General features: G+C 41.1%; 1 protein-coding gene across 1 annotated transcript in view; it reads right to left on the bottom strand.

The window, feature by feature from the left end:
* The window catches only part of Musk (muscle associated receptor tyrosine kinase), an 86,178-nt gene that overhangs the window by 33,773 nt on the left and 37,205 nt on the right, over window positions 1-15,200 (bottom strand). Inside the window, exons 6-7 of the mRNA XM_085677114.2 lie at window positions 9,782-9,906; window positions 307-466 (exon numbers count right to left, since the gene is read on the bottom strand). Coding sequence (XP_085533240.2) covers window positions 307-466; window positions 9,782-9,906 — 285 coding nt within the window. The remainder of the gene's footprint in view (window positions 1-306; window positions 467-9,781; window positions 9,907-15,200) is intronic.

The raw sequence follows: 15,200 nt of genomic DNA on the forward strand, positions 1-15,200 counted from the left end.
AGGAGTCTGGGGGTGGTAAAAGAGACCGTCATATGCTAAGAATCATGTTTCTTTCTAAACTCCTCTTCCACCAATTCCAGTCCTACCCTGAGTAAGTCCGTCTTACTCATCAATATGTTGGGTCTGCAAACATTTCTGCATGTGGATATTAAGCGAGTGTTTACTGGAGATAGGAAGGTGACTCCAGGAGTAAAAGTGGTTGCTATGCAAACCTGACGACCTGAGTTTGGATCCCCAGCATCCACCCGGATTTTGTGGCATGCCTTCTGTACCTTCTCTGGAGCAGCGCAAACATGCAGCACCTACCTACTATACTGACTGTGGCCGCAGCCTTTGCCGTACTGAACTTCTCTCCGTGTTTATTGGTAGCTATACATGTGTAGAGTCCTGGCTTGGTGATAAAGAGCTGGAGTCTTGAGTCAATCACCCGATCTTTCACACTCTCTTGAATGGACCCTGAGGAAACCTGATGGGTATGGAAACAATAAAAGACAGAACTAATTACTCTTTCCTAAAACACCACATTGGTAGTCTGGACAGACAAAGCACTTCAGTTATGATCAACAGGCATGAGAAAGATCTGCACACACAGACACAGGTTCCCTATCCCTGGGCCTTTTGAAGTTTCAAATGCTCAAGCCAGACCCAGTGTCTCTTCCTCTTCCTGCTGTCTGCCAATCCAGATGTAGAACTCTTAGCTCCTCCTACGGCACCATGTCTCCCTGTACTCCACCATGATGATAACGGACTAAACCTCTGAACCAGTGTGCAAGCCCCAATTAATTAATCATTTTACTTTATAAGAATCATTGTAGTCATGGTGTCTCTTCACAGCAATAGAAACCTTAGAACACTGGAGGATGAAATACATGTGGCCCATTTATCCCCCAGTAGAAGATCCAAATCACCAAACATGTGAGGAGAGCTTTTCTAGACTAACTAGCACCCACCCCAGCTGCCAGTCATAAGAGTTGTTCTAGCCTAGTGTTTGGCAATCCCGGCTCAAACCAGCAAAACCATCCAGTTGACCCGCAGACTTGTGACCACTAACAGTTATTGTTTTAATCTACTCAGCCTTGAGCTGGTTTGTGAGGCAGCAACAGATAACTGACACAAGCTCCAATGATACTCTTTGTAGGTGTTCTAAGATGCATCCTGCCCCACAGATAGGAACAGACAAGACTAAGAGGTTTTAGACTTCATAACATCTGGTCACTTCTCTATAAATGGACATCAGAGTGATAGATGTGTAGTAAGAGAAGTTGTTTGTGGAGCCAAGACACTCATACAAACTATTCTGGACCCTTAAACCAGAAGTCAAATGTCCTTGAAGAACCAGAATATTAATCAACATATTAACATGTAATTGCCAAGATTAATTATACAAATGCTTATTCACTCACTAGTCATCATTTCAACTATATAGTTAAGACTGTCCACATTTTCTTTTTTTAATTTTAAGTTATATTATATTTATTTATTTTGCATAAGTGTATGGGCATACTCATGTCATGGTGTGGGTGAGAGGGCAAGTTGGCTTTCTCCATGATGTAGCTCTCAAGGATTGAACTGAGGCCACTGAACTCATGGACTTACTGAACCATCATGCCACTTCCCCAAGACTGTCCTCATTTTCTATTCAGCTGGGAGTTAGAATTGTACCTCTGCTGCTCTGACAGCAAAGCCCATGGTTTTTAACCATGATGGTCCTTAGTCCTTGAAGCGAAGGCAATTAAATTGTCATCAAGCAAGCAGAGTAGCTCAGATATTGAATGTTTTCAAAGCCCTACGTGTGAAAGGGCTGGGTGGTGGTCTCGATAAGGTTGGGGAGCTACAGAAGCATTAGGGGGTAGAACTAGAAGAGGCTGCATCATCAAGGATGTGACCTCGAAGGGGATGTGGAACCCCTGCCCCCCTTTTCCTATCTGCTTCACAGATAAGGATGGTCAGTCCCATCCACACACTCCTACAGCCAGATACATATACGATGCTGAATCATGTCCAAAAGAGGAGGCCAAAGAACTGTGGACTCAGACCTTTGAAAACATGAGCCCAAATGAGTCTGTCTTTCTTGCTATATTGTTTTTCTAGGGTATTTTGTTACATCAATGAAAGAGGAACACTACAACCTTAACAAACCAATCAACAAAGGACATTATAAAGACTGTGACTTATTTTGAAATGGCAATTTTTTCTTCTGTTTTCTTAAGCATTTTGACATATTTTCAGTAATTATTCAGTAATTACCACTATTTAGGTGAGGGGAAAAATAATAACAGTTTGGAGAAAATTCAAGTGATTGAGGAAAATTAAAGAATCAGCCAATGTCATTTTGGAGGACTGGATTAGGGACCATGGTGATGTGAGCTTGGCTTCCTTGGAATAAATTTCTTGGTGAGACATGGCTAAGAATGGGAAATTTGAAGAGAGTTATCTTATTATTTTCCTTGCAGGTTTTCTCAGACAAGCGAGAAGGAAGGAAATTCTGAGATGTGACCAGATCTCTTTATTTTTTTAAACCTCTCTCTCTCTCTCTCTCTCTCTCTCTCTCTCTCTCTCTCTCTCTCTCTGTGTGTGTGTGTGTGTGTGTGTGTGTGTGTGTGTGTGTGTGCGAGAGAGAGAGAGAGACAGAGAGAGAGAGAGAGACAGAGAGACAGAGAGAGAGAGAGAAAGACAGAGAGAGAGAGATGCGTCTGTGTGCGTGGGCAAGGGTGGGGTACCACAATGCATGTGTGGAAGTCAGAGGACAACTTTGGATGTCTAGCCTTGCTTTCTATATTGTTTGAGACAGAGTCTCATGCCTACAGAACAAACCAGTGTCTGTAGACTGTCTGCCTCCCACTTCCGTGTAGTGGCTCTGAGATTACAGATGGGAGCCTTCGCTCCAGTTTTTATGGGAGTCTGGGGATCCAAACTTATGTGCTCATGCTTGTGTGCTTTTCAGCTACGCCATGTCCCCAGCCTATGACGGGCAGTCTTCCTAACTCCCTGCTGGCTAGTTATCTTCAGCCCTGGACGCGTCCCATAACAATTAGGTAATGAAATTTTGTCCAATTATCTTCTTTGTCTTGTCATCCTCTACCCTCATTACTAGTCTCAATCACTGAGAAACAATTCCAGGTTAGATCAAGCATTATGGCATTCCCCTCACATAAGTAGCCTGGTCTCTAAGGGAAACCGATGAAGCAGGAATATCTTTAAGAGGTATGCATCCATACTAGCAGGAGAGCACAACCAGCAAAGAGCTTGGCTTACTAGCATAAGTGTTATGATCTGCAGGCCCGGCCTGTCACTTGGGTACCCTGTCCCTTTAAGAGACAAGCCCTGCCCACTCCCACCCCCCCACCCCATTCTCCTGAGGCAAGCCTCCTATCTCCAGCCTCCTCCAGCCTGCCCTCTCTCTCTTTTCTATCCCTCTTCTGAAGAGGTAACTGCTGCCTCTCTCTTCTCCTTCTTCCCCCTTCTCCCTTTCTCCTTCCTTTTCCCCTCTATAACCCACTAAATAAATTCTATACCCAAACTCTCTGTCTGCATGGCATATCTGCCTGTCTCTCACCCACCATGGTCTCCCACCCACCAAGGTGACCTGCTGAGGCCTGGGGCACCCACTGCTGCCCTGCAGAGGCCTTGGGTGGCCTGCTGCTAGCCTGCTGAGGCCTTGGATGACCAGTCATGGCCCCCTCGTGGGACCAGTTCCCCAGTACCGTATCTTTAAAAAGAATAGCAATAAGAATCTGAGTTTGCTATCTCTGTCTGTCTCTTTCTGTGTCTCTGTCTCTCTCTCTTTTTCTCTATCTCTATCTCTGTCTCTGTCTCTGTCTCTCTCTCTCTCTCTCTCACACACACACACACAAACCCTGATGTGTGATTGTAATTCCAGAGCTGGAGACGCCTAGACAATTGACACTTTGAGGCTCACTTGCCTGTCCCCGACCCACAACTAGTACACAGGAATTTCTGTTGAATTCTTTATTACCATATTTCTCAGAAGTCCAACATCTTATAGATATAAGTTCCTGTTGGACATCTTTAAATGAAAACTCTCTAAGATTTTACTCCTGAACAGCAATGAGAAACAGGCTGAGGTCTGAATGTCCATGGTCTTTCAGCAAGCTTGGTGTGTTTTGATGAGGATCACCTCTTTTCAGTTTATAAAAGTGAAGCGATGGAGTTGTGGCTTTCCTCCTCTGCCAAGCTGGCTTCTTCCTTTGAGAAGAAACTGAGCATTGCTATGCAGTCACTTAGAAACAAGCGACCCCCAGGGCTGCCGAGACCGCCCACCGTTCCTGTTCACACCTAAGCATGCCATTCCTCAGCACCTCCCGAGATCACGAGGTCACTGAAAACATGTCTTCTCCCACGAGGTCACTGAAAACACGTCTCATTGAAAGAAGAGCTCTTCAAGCTACCTGACCTCTCCAGTGGCCTCCAGGCAAGTGCTGAATGTTCAGGCTGAGAGACCAGCTCCTTCCTCAAGGCTAGTGTGGCTTCTCAGCACTTTTCCTCCTGCGTTCAGAGGCCTCGCTTTGCTCCCTCAGTGACTCATGCACAGCAGGCCTTGTTAGTCATAGTTCGAATTTGTTTTTCTTTCTTCGCAGCTCACCCTGACTAACACTTTAGTAGTTTTGATGATCTAAAAATAAAAGCAACCCTCTGCCCTCTATTTAGATCATTTTGCCCCTTCGCTGGGTTTTCAAAAGATCAAAGGGATGAGTTCAGATTATTGTTGTGACCTTTTACCAAGGTATGCCTAAAGACTACCGGTACAGTAGCCCTGCAAGCTTATCTGTGGTCTGTATGGATTTGGCTAACTTTGTATTAACAATATTTTTTAAAGTATATTGTTTTTTTAACCTGTCATTATTCCCTAAATAAAATAGTGTAACAGTTATTTACATAGCATTTGTACCAAGAGATTAATTAAAGTACAAAGAAGATCTACACCATTGGACATAAGAGACTAAGCATCTAAAGTTTTGGTTATCCATGGAGGGTCCTATATAGAACCAATAGAACCTATATAGACCAATATATAGATATTGGTCCTATAGAACCAATATCCCATGTTAAGCAAGAGCCAACTGGACTTAACTCAGGTGCATATATCTGGCATTTGCAGTGAGGATGTTTTTGCCAAGTCTCTCAGATTCACTTAACTCAAGAAGCCAGAATAAATTCTCTTCTCTGGCTAGACATTCTGTCTTTCTGATAGCGATGACTTCTGTAAGGAGGCAGATGAGTCTGTCAACTTGCTTGGTTGCAGGCATTATTTCACCGAGTACATTACAAACAAAATATAGTCTTCTGTCTTAAACATATTATAGGAAAAATATAATAAAGAAAACTTGGGAACTACAGAGATGACTCGGTGGCCAAGAGCATGTACTTACTGCTCTTGCAGAGGACCCAAGTTTGGATCCCAGCACCCACAACACAATGGGCAGAATACCGCTGCCTGTAACTCCAGCTCCAGGGGCTCTGACACCCTTTTCTGAACTCCACAGACACATGCAGTCACCCACACACAAACTCACAGGCATGCACACACATGCACACACAATTAAAACTACAGTAAAGATTTTTTTTTAAAGAAATACTTTTAAGAGAGGCAGCAAAATAGAAAGTTCTATCAGACATAACATTATCTGAGCTAATGTGTGTGCGCATCGTGAATCCACTAATGGGGTCACCTTGGGATAATCTAGCAACAGCCATAGACGGTCTGGTACATCATAACTTCATTGGAACACAGAAATGCCTAGAAAGGTATTCTGACTTCAATGGCACTACATTATAAATAATTTCAGCTAGCTGGGAAAACATCATAAAATAGTCGGTGTATGTTCCAGTAAGGTTCATGCTCCTGGCATTGTTATAATAAATATTGTTTGTCTCTGCATTATAGAAAAACAGGTGCTGAGCTGAGAGGCATTTCTGTGTTGTTTTTTATTTATTACCTTAGCCATAAATATTGTTCTCTTTCAAGCTGTCTACTAATAATTCATAACCCCACACAGATCTTACGATATGTAATTAGTTTGTTTTATCAGTTAATAATATAAAATGACTCCAAAGTTCACATGGTTGAAGCCAAAATCATGTCTTGTACCAGATTTTTTTCTTTTGGGCCACCAACCAGCTCCCAAACCATGATACAGAGACTTAGTAGTTTTGAACGCTCGGCCTGGCCTAGGCACATTTCTGGCTAGCTCTATTAACTTAACCTGTTTCTCTCAATTATCTTTTGCCTCTGGGATAATTACCTCTCTGACTTCTGTTTTACCTTTCTTTCTCTGCTTCTCTACATCTGACTGACTGGCGTCTGCCTGGTTTCTTGCTCCCGGCTTGTCCCTTATTCTTTCCCCATTCTCTCCTTCTTTCCTCCTTTTTCTGAGCCTAGATTTCTCCTCCGATTTATTCTCTCTGTCCACCAGCCCCACCTATCCTTTCTCTGCCTAGCTATTGGCCATTCTACTCTTTATTAGATCAAACAGGTGCCTTAGATAGACAAAGTGAAACAAATACAACACTTCTTTCCATAATTGAACAAATGCAGTATGCGCAAACGTGACAAATCTTTCCCTAGTTAAAATAATATTCTACAACAATGACCTTTTAAAAATCTGGGTGAAATATGGTTACTTATAAGAGTATTAAACAACACTATCTTCAAAATATATATACTGCCTGTTTCTTTTATAAAATTATTTTAACAAAACTATCTCAACTTTTATAATTTTTTAGGAATACTGTGTATTGTATTTAGACAGTTTTCTAAACTTTAGCTAAATGTCTGTATAACAGTTATTGTTGGAATAGCGTTCAATAAATATGGTTCTAGAACATGGAAAGACTTTCTCCTTAAAAATAGTAAACTCCCAGGCACAATAACCCATGCCTTTAACCCTAGCACTCGGGCAGCAGAGACAGGCAGATTTCTTTGAGTTCCAGGAAAAACCTGGTCTACCTAGTGAGTTCCAGGACAGCTGTAGCTACATAGAGAAATTCTGTCTCAAAAGATATATTCTTCTGTATATCCAATATTGTATAAAAATGAATTAATGATATCTATCATTCCCAAGTTTATCTGACTACAAATTTCCATGGGGGAAAAAATAACATTTCCATGGGAAGAAAGGAGATATGTCTTCATTAAGTGGGGGAGCATTGCTTGACTTTCTTCTACTTTTCATCTCTGGCTGTCCAATGTTTTAGTTGGTGTCGAAGATGGGGAACAGTCTCGTCTTTTATAGTATTATAGGCTTATTACTATGTTGGAAGGTTAAAGTGACTAGCCATTGTGCATCATTTGAACATTTTTTTTGTGTAGCATCCTTAATCAATATTCTGATGGTTCCTTACTCTCCTGGGTGATTCTAAATCTAGTCGAGTTGACTTTGACTATTATCCATCACAGAGAGGCATCTGTTGACTGGGAGTCTGAGTAGAGAGAATGTAGAGGAAAGAGAAGCTATGATCAAAGGTACAGCAGCAGAAAGTGCCTCGGAGTTTCAGAGATTTGCCTTGTACTCTCTTCACCTCGGGCTCTGCACCAAAGAAAAAATGCAAGCTTGTCAGGCAATTCCATAAAGCTGGCCTAACATTGACCTTGGAACCTGATCTTGATAGCTTGCTGGAAGAACAGGCTGCTCCCAGTTTAGAAAACAGATACAATAATCCAGAACAGAAAACAGAGCAAGACAAAAATGTGGGGCTGCATGGGGTGAAGGGATGGAGCAACACAGGGAAACCGCCACTCATTAAAATGTCGTGCTCTCCAATAATTGATACAGCTGATGAAGGGGAAGTACATTGATTTAAATTGCATCTATATCAAAGGAATGAAAATTTGCTTCTTCGCCTCAGAAACACCTTAAACCTGCACTGTTAGAGGTTTGTCTTTTGTTTTGCCAAATGGACACAAGCTAAAGTCATCTGGGAAGAGCAAACTTCAATTGAAGAATTGCCTCTATCTTATTGGTCTATAGGCAAGTCTGTGGGGGTATTTTGTTGATTAATGGTTGATTTGGGAGGGTCTAGGTCACTGTGGCTGTTACCATCCCTAGTCATCTGGTCCAGGGATGGATAAGAAAGCAGACTGAACAAGCTATGGAGAGTAAGTCATAAGCAGCTTTCCTGCAGGGTCTCTGCTTCAGTTCCTGCCTTGACTTTCTTTCATGATAGACTATAAGCTGTCAGCTTAAATAACACCTCAAGTTGCTTTTTGGTCAAAAAGTGTTTTGTTTTGTTTTCTTTTGTTTTGTTTTATCACAGCAACAGAAAGCAAACTAAGATAAAATAAAAAAGTATATTCACGTCAAACACAGATAGACAACAGGCAATGTTTAAAAAGTATGGCAATAATAGTTGTGGTTAATTTCCCTTTCTAGATACCAACAAACTAGCTGTTATAGATACACCTTCAATAGAAACAGACTTGTAATTAAGCCCCATGCCAGACAAAGGGAAGTGAATGTTGCATCAGGGACTCCTGCAGGCCTTTCTGATCACAGTGGCCACTTCACCCCTTATCTATACATTCATTCATCTATAACCACACTAACCTCTCTGATTCCCCTCCAACAGATCTGTCTACACACTCATCTCAGAGACTTTGTCTGGTACCTTCCAGCAGCTATCCCCATAGCCTCCCCTGTCATATCTATACCTCTTTCCAGCTGTCTATGTCTCAGTTAGACTCAACCACTCAACTGAAACTGGCATCTTTCTCCTAAGGCCCAACTTTTGGTCTCATTTCCAGCTTTATGTTTATTATTTTTTTTGTCCTAATTGACACAATCCACACAAAATGTGCATTCTCTCTCTGATTTTCTTCTCTGTCCTTTCCCACCAGAATGGAAGCCGGTTGGCATCAGCAAAGGTTTCTCATTCTGCTTGCCCTTGTTCCCACAGGGCCTAGAATTGTACCTGATACTCAGATGGTAAACATGTGCTTGAAAAAAATAATGAGTGGATGTTTGTATGTAAAGTGCTTAGGAGAGGGGCCTGGCTCAAGATAATCATGTGACCACACTAGTTATTGCTATCACTATTAAGATGCAGAAAAGCATATTGAACTGGTATACATGGATTAAAATTCTGGATTATTTTCCATTAAAGTAATCTCCCCCAGTGAGCTGGTATTTTCCTGGTATATCTTATGAAAATCATTGCAGTCATGGGAAGGACCTGCAAACATTTCTCTCGTACACAAAAAAGCAAAGGAAGTATTCTACATTTTCCATGATGCAGGGAAAGACGCAAACTCCCAGGGTTCACTGTCAGTGATTTCTTAGACCAAAGATGACTTCAAATTCTTGTACAAGCAGTACCAGTGATATAGATAGAAATGGTAATATGTTGTAGTTACTTTTCTATTGTTGTGATAAAAAAATACCATGACAAAGGCAATTTACAAAAGATAATATTTAACTTGGGGCTTATGATTTCAGAGGGATAGAGTCCATGATGGTGGAGCAAAGGTATGTTGGCTGGAATAGCTGAGAACTTATATCTTGAATCACAAGACAGAGACACAGAGAGTGGCAGAGAGAACAACCCTTTGAAACCTCAAAGCCCACCCCCAGTGACACACTGCCTCAAAAAGCCATACCTCCTAAACCTTCTCAAACACTTCCACCAAGTAGGAATCCTATACTCAAACATATGTGGTTATGGGAGCTGTTCTTATTTAAATCACCACACAGTATAGATACATGTGTTCCAGAAATTCATCAGCAGTGGGTCTTTCCCCAAGTGATCCCAAACATGAGACACTCACGGCATTTCCGTTTTCGATCCAGCTGATGGTGGGTACAGGGATCCCCATTGCTGTACAGCGTAGGGTTACAAAGGAGCCAAAGGTGACATTGTGGGACTCAGGAGCACGCAGGATTCTTGCAAAAACTGTTAGGAAGACAAAGGACACGAGTGATGGCTCTTTATGAAATGGCTAAGCAAGATACCACTTTAAAAGCTGCAGTCACATGGTGTGCCCCTGAGTGCGAGCAACCCTTCAGTGTTGCTGTTTGGCCTCCATTCTCTTTAGTCTATGATTTTGCATTTCTCACTACCCAAGGCCACACTGAACTTTGTTCCAACATATAAGTTTGTCTTTGTTGTTTCTCAATCTAGAACATTCATGCTCATGTCTTTATGTGATGGGTTCCTTATATATGTAACTCAGGTCTCATTTTAAAGTACATTTCCTTAGATTGTGATCATCCAACACATGGTAAAACTCCCACTCAGCTTTCTCATTCTGTTTTATGATCTTTCCACACTTGCTGCTCTATTCTCTTAATCAGTTCCTATCTACCTATTCTTCAGCTTCCACATTAGATTGTCTTAGCCTATTTTGTACTGCTGGATGAAGTGCCCAAAAGCATTCGTGATCAGAATGAATACAGAACATCATTTTAGTGAATTAAAAAAATGATTAATGTTTTATACCCTCAAATCTGTCATAGTAGGGAGAACAAATTCAAATATATCGTGCATTTCAGAGAATGAGAAGATCTGCTGGGGGAAAGGAAAGGGATATTTTAGATTAATATGAGGAGGAGATTGAGTCATTTGCATTCCTTAAGCTTACAAGTCTCTGCTAATTTAAAAAAACAAACAAACAAACAAACAAAAGAAAACCAGTTCTTCAGAGTATCCAGTTTTACCTTGAATTAAAGACAGAGGTAGAAACTCAGAACAAGCATGAGAGCACCATTTACAATAGCGACTAGATTCCTGCTCTTCTGTATAAACCAAATCCCCACTAGTTTTATGTACTTCCCAGACAGAGTATCATAGCGATGGTAATAAGCTTGGTCTCGGGTCTTCTGATGTCAAATCCGATGTTCTTTTAAACTATTAGGAAATCTTTTTGTTTTCCTATTACATTGTCAACATATTTGATGCTCTCTTCTGCTATTTCCTAGGGCATAAGCCCAGAGCAATGACAGGAATTCTAAACCCCAGTTTGAAACTTGGTTCTTTTAACTCACCAAAATCCACGGAGTTTGTGTGTACAAGGCAAGAAATATACAAAGCAATCATAGCACATCTAGAACTTGTCAGGATTATTTCTGACTTTTGATAAACTCTTTATGAGGTTACATAATTCAAGGGTATAAAAATGTAATCTTTCTTGACAACTGGGTCTCCGATGCAAAATGTTATTAACTTGACTTCCTATATTTTGCTATTGTGGACTCTAAGACATGCATTATTTATAACCTTGTTTGGGCTCATTGCAAAGTCTGTGATGGTCCATTTTAAATATGTAAATGCTGTACCCAAAAGCCAGCAGAACAGAAAAGTAGTAAAAGTGTCACCTTCAAAGAGGACAGTAGCCAAAATATAAAAATGTTTAAAAATGTTTTGAATGTTTAACATGTAGTTAAATCTGCCTCTTAAAACCAAAGTTGAGAGATAGAGGTAAAGTTCAATTGGTGTAGTGATTGTCTAGGCTGTACAAAGCCATGGATTCAATCCCCAGAACCACAGAAATCAGATGTTGTAGTAGCCCATGTCTGCAATCCCAGCACTGGGGAGGTAGAGGAGGCAGGAGGATTTAGAGTCCAAAGTCATCCTCAGGTACATGGAAGTTCAAAGCCATCCTGGTCTACATGTGATGACGTTTTAAAAAACACAATGGAGTACTACACAGCAGAAAAAAATAACGGCATCTTGAAATTTGCGGGCAAATGGATGGAGCTAGAAAACATTATATTGAGCGAGGTAACCCAGTCCCAGAAAGACAAATATCATATGTACTCACTCATAAGTGGTTTTTAAACATAAAGCAAAGAAAACCAGCCTACAAATCACAATCCCAGAAAACCTAGACAACACTGAGGACCCTAAGAGGGTGGATCTAATCTACGTGGGAAGTAGAAAAAGACAAGATCTCCTGAGTAAATTGGGAGCATGGGGACCATGGGAAAGGGCTGAAGGGGAGGGGAGAAAAAGAAGGGGAGCAGAGAAAAATGCATAATTCATCAAAATCAATTTAAAAAGAATATAAATAAAGCAAAATAAAAATTTAAAAAGCAAATAACAATAACAACAGTAATATCCTGGCTTTAGAAAGTCCTGGGATATAATTAAACATCTAACAAAAATCAGAGTTCAGGAACACAGTAAACAACACTCTGTAGACCATGTCTGTAAAACCCAGAATGCAGGAAAGTTAAAAATGGCAAATTATTTAGTTAGGAGAGAAGCAATCTATTACAGGCAAAAGGAGGTTTAAGGACCATATCATCCAAATGCTCTTTTCAAATTCTTGTTTTCCCAGCTTAATCTGAGTTCACAGGCTATGTGCTTTTGACAGCCGAACCCAGGCTAAGAGGTATCCTAGCGGGGAGCTTCCACACACTCTTGTTGTTTTCTGATGATGATGATGATGATGATGAGACCTCGGCCATGCCACACATCTCACCCCATGTGTGACATGTGGCTGAGACAGTGCACACAGGGACTGACACTTCAATCTTCCAGTTGCGTCACTGTAATCAGTACCACATGGGGCCCCGCCTCTGAGCCTTGGAAATAGTAACATGCTCAAGAGCCTTGGAGCTGGATCCATGATATCATTCATATTAGAAAAGCACCCTAATGATTGACCGTGCCTTTAGACTGAGTACCTTTTGGACGGAGAGTAGAACAATACAACAAAATGGAGAAATAGGAAATCTAGATGCTTTCTCCTGCTTTGATTTATAGAAGCGAATGCTTTAATTTGGGAACTTCGAATTCTTCTTAGAAATTTAGTAGCCAGGGTGGGTTTGTTGTGTTCTGATTCACAGCTTTTCTTTTTCTTTTGGCTGCCATTGCATTCCGTGCTTGTCATTTCGGCTCATTGCAAAACCCTTGATGATCTAATCGCACAGCACAGCTAGGCAGAAAGCGCGAAAGTGAATGGATCAGTCAGCTCTTCTTACACAGTTCATCATGATGTCGCACTTAATTGATTCCCTTCACTGCCTCAAGCCGAACCTTCGAGGGGCTTTGTCTGGGCACACATGATGGGTCCTATTGGCCACACAGGTAGCTCCATGGATATAAAACTGCTAATAAATAGTTGTTCTTTCCAAGTGGGCTTCATTATTAAGTGCAGTGTGTTCAGAGAAGATGACTGGAGATTACAGTGAAGCTGGTCCATCCCACACTCTTGGGTTCTCTCCAAGAAGTCAGGCTCAGTCCTCCCTTTGCAGTATTGACAGACATATTCAACCCTTCCTTTGACTTTTCCTCTACTCCCAAAGGATGTTCTAAACACCATTCATGTCTTTTGGTTTGAATTGAGATGTCTTGTTATCATACTGTCCTTAATTCTCCCTCACTTTATTTTTGTTTCATCATAATACTTAGCACCCCTTGACACCTGTAGGTCCCTCTGCTCATCTGTATTTTGGTGGTCCCTCCTCCTGAGATGGAAAGATAGCAAGGTCTGACCTTGCTTTGTTCATTACTGCAGGCTGACGTACATATATGTTGGTCTATATCTATCTCCAGATGTGCCCTGAAACAGGGTAAGAAATCAATATTTACTAAATGAGCCAATGATTGAGTGAGTAAATGAATGAGTGAGCAAGCGAGGGAGGGAGTGACTTTTCTGGTGAGATCAGGCAAATGAAGTTATCTGCAGTATGTGTGTCTCAACCTTGCTGGACCACCATTGTCTTGGCTGTCCTGCCTAAATGAAGGGGAAGAGCTTGCGATGTGGTTTAAATTTCAACAGGTCAGGACTTCTCTACCCAAACCTTAAGATGTGAAATGTGAAAGGCTGGGAAGGTGAGAATGAAACACAGAAGTTATGTTAGTCTCCTTGTTGGAGACTAATCCAGCTCTATCAGCAATGATGTTCATGCGTTTCCGCCCATCTGTATTTGTTTCCTGTTCTAAATGTGAAAGGTGAAGATGGACTGAGAGAAATTCCAACCATTTAACGTCCATTGACAACAATCCTAGCAGCTGCAATCAACAATAAATGTCAGACGAGCTTCATCCCCTGCAGTAATGAACTTGGATGTAGTCCGATAGCAAATCCCATTGCATTAGTGAGTAGCCAGAAACTGAAACGCATTCGAGGCCCTCATTCCAAAGCACAGTGAGATCTGTTTCTTAGCCAATGAAATGCACATCAATGTCTTTATTTTGTAATTTATTTTTCATGTAAGAAAATATGCTTTGTTATATAAACAAGTAAACTGATGAATAGAAGTTTGAAATTATTTAATAATTTGGACAAACTTTATAACTATTCTGATGTGATACCACTTCTCTTGTTATAGCTAATCTTAATTATCACCATCTGACTCACTATTCTCTCTTTTTCTTTAATGTTTCCATGGACAAGGATGGTATTATTCACCAGCCATGAAAACCAGACAGAGGCAGCATTTAATCCCTGGGTTTTCTCTTATGGAATCTTTTCACACATTTTGGCCTTTATATTTTTTGGGCAGATTTGCAGACCTATCTGAAGGCTGGAAATCTGACATCAAAATTGTGCTTAAGGCGCCAGCAATGTCAAATGGTTTATGACGAGCACAGCAATACTCCTCGGTCCCCACCCAGAGCACCTGCCACCACCATTTTTCAAATTCCTTCCAGATTCATAATCAGCCCTGTGGTTGTCATTTTAAAGGGTGGTATGTTGTCAAGAGGTCAGGCCATCATACAGTCTGAAATTATTCCTGTAATGTCATGGAAAAATCAGGGACCAGGAGACCAAGTCGAGAAATGACAGCTGCTCTCGTGGTTAGAGGGTAGCCCCCTCCTTGGCTAGAGGGCAGATCAAGAGCTTGTCCCAAGTTTGAGTCATTTCTGAGCGTTATTTCAAAGGATACAATGAGAGCTCATGGATTTTATTTTCCCCTCCCCTTTCCCTTCTGTATTATTTCCTATCCTCTCTTGACGAAGGTTTTTTTGTTTGTTTGCTTGCTTGCATGCTTGTTTTGTTTTAAAGTTTCAAACAACCCATGGCTGGCAGGAGTAAAGGGAACAGAGAAACTGAAAACTGGCCCATAGCACCATTTTGGAATGCTTTTACTTGATTTGTGTTGCAAAGAACCTGGTATCTAGGAAGAGGAAAACATTCCAAATATGGATTGGGCATCTCTTACAGTTTCAATTTAAATAACCTCCACCTGTTCACGTGATTGAACACTTTGTATGCAACTGGTAATGCTGCTTTGGGA

This window comes from Myodes glareolus, chromosome 16, assembly GCF_982192425.1.
Source record: "Myodes glareolus chromosome 16, mMyoGla1.1, whole genome shotgun sequence".
In the NCBI taxonomy this organism is placed as follows: domain Eukaryota; kingdom Metazoa; phylum Chordata; class Mammalia; order Rodentia; family Cricetidae; genus Myodes; species Myodes glareolus.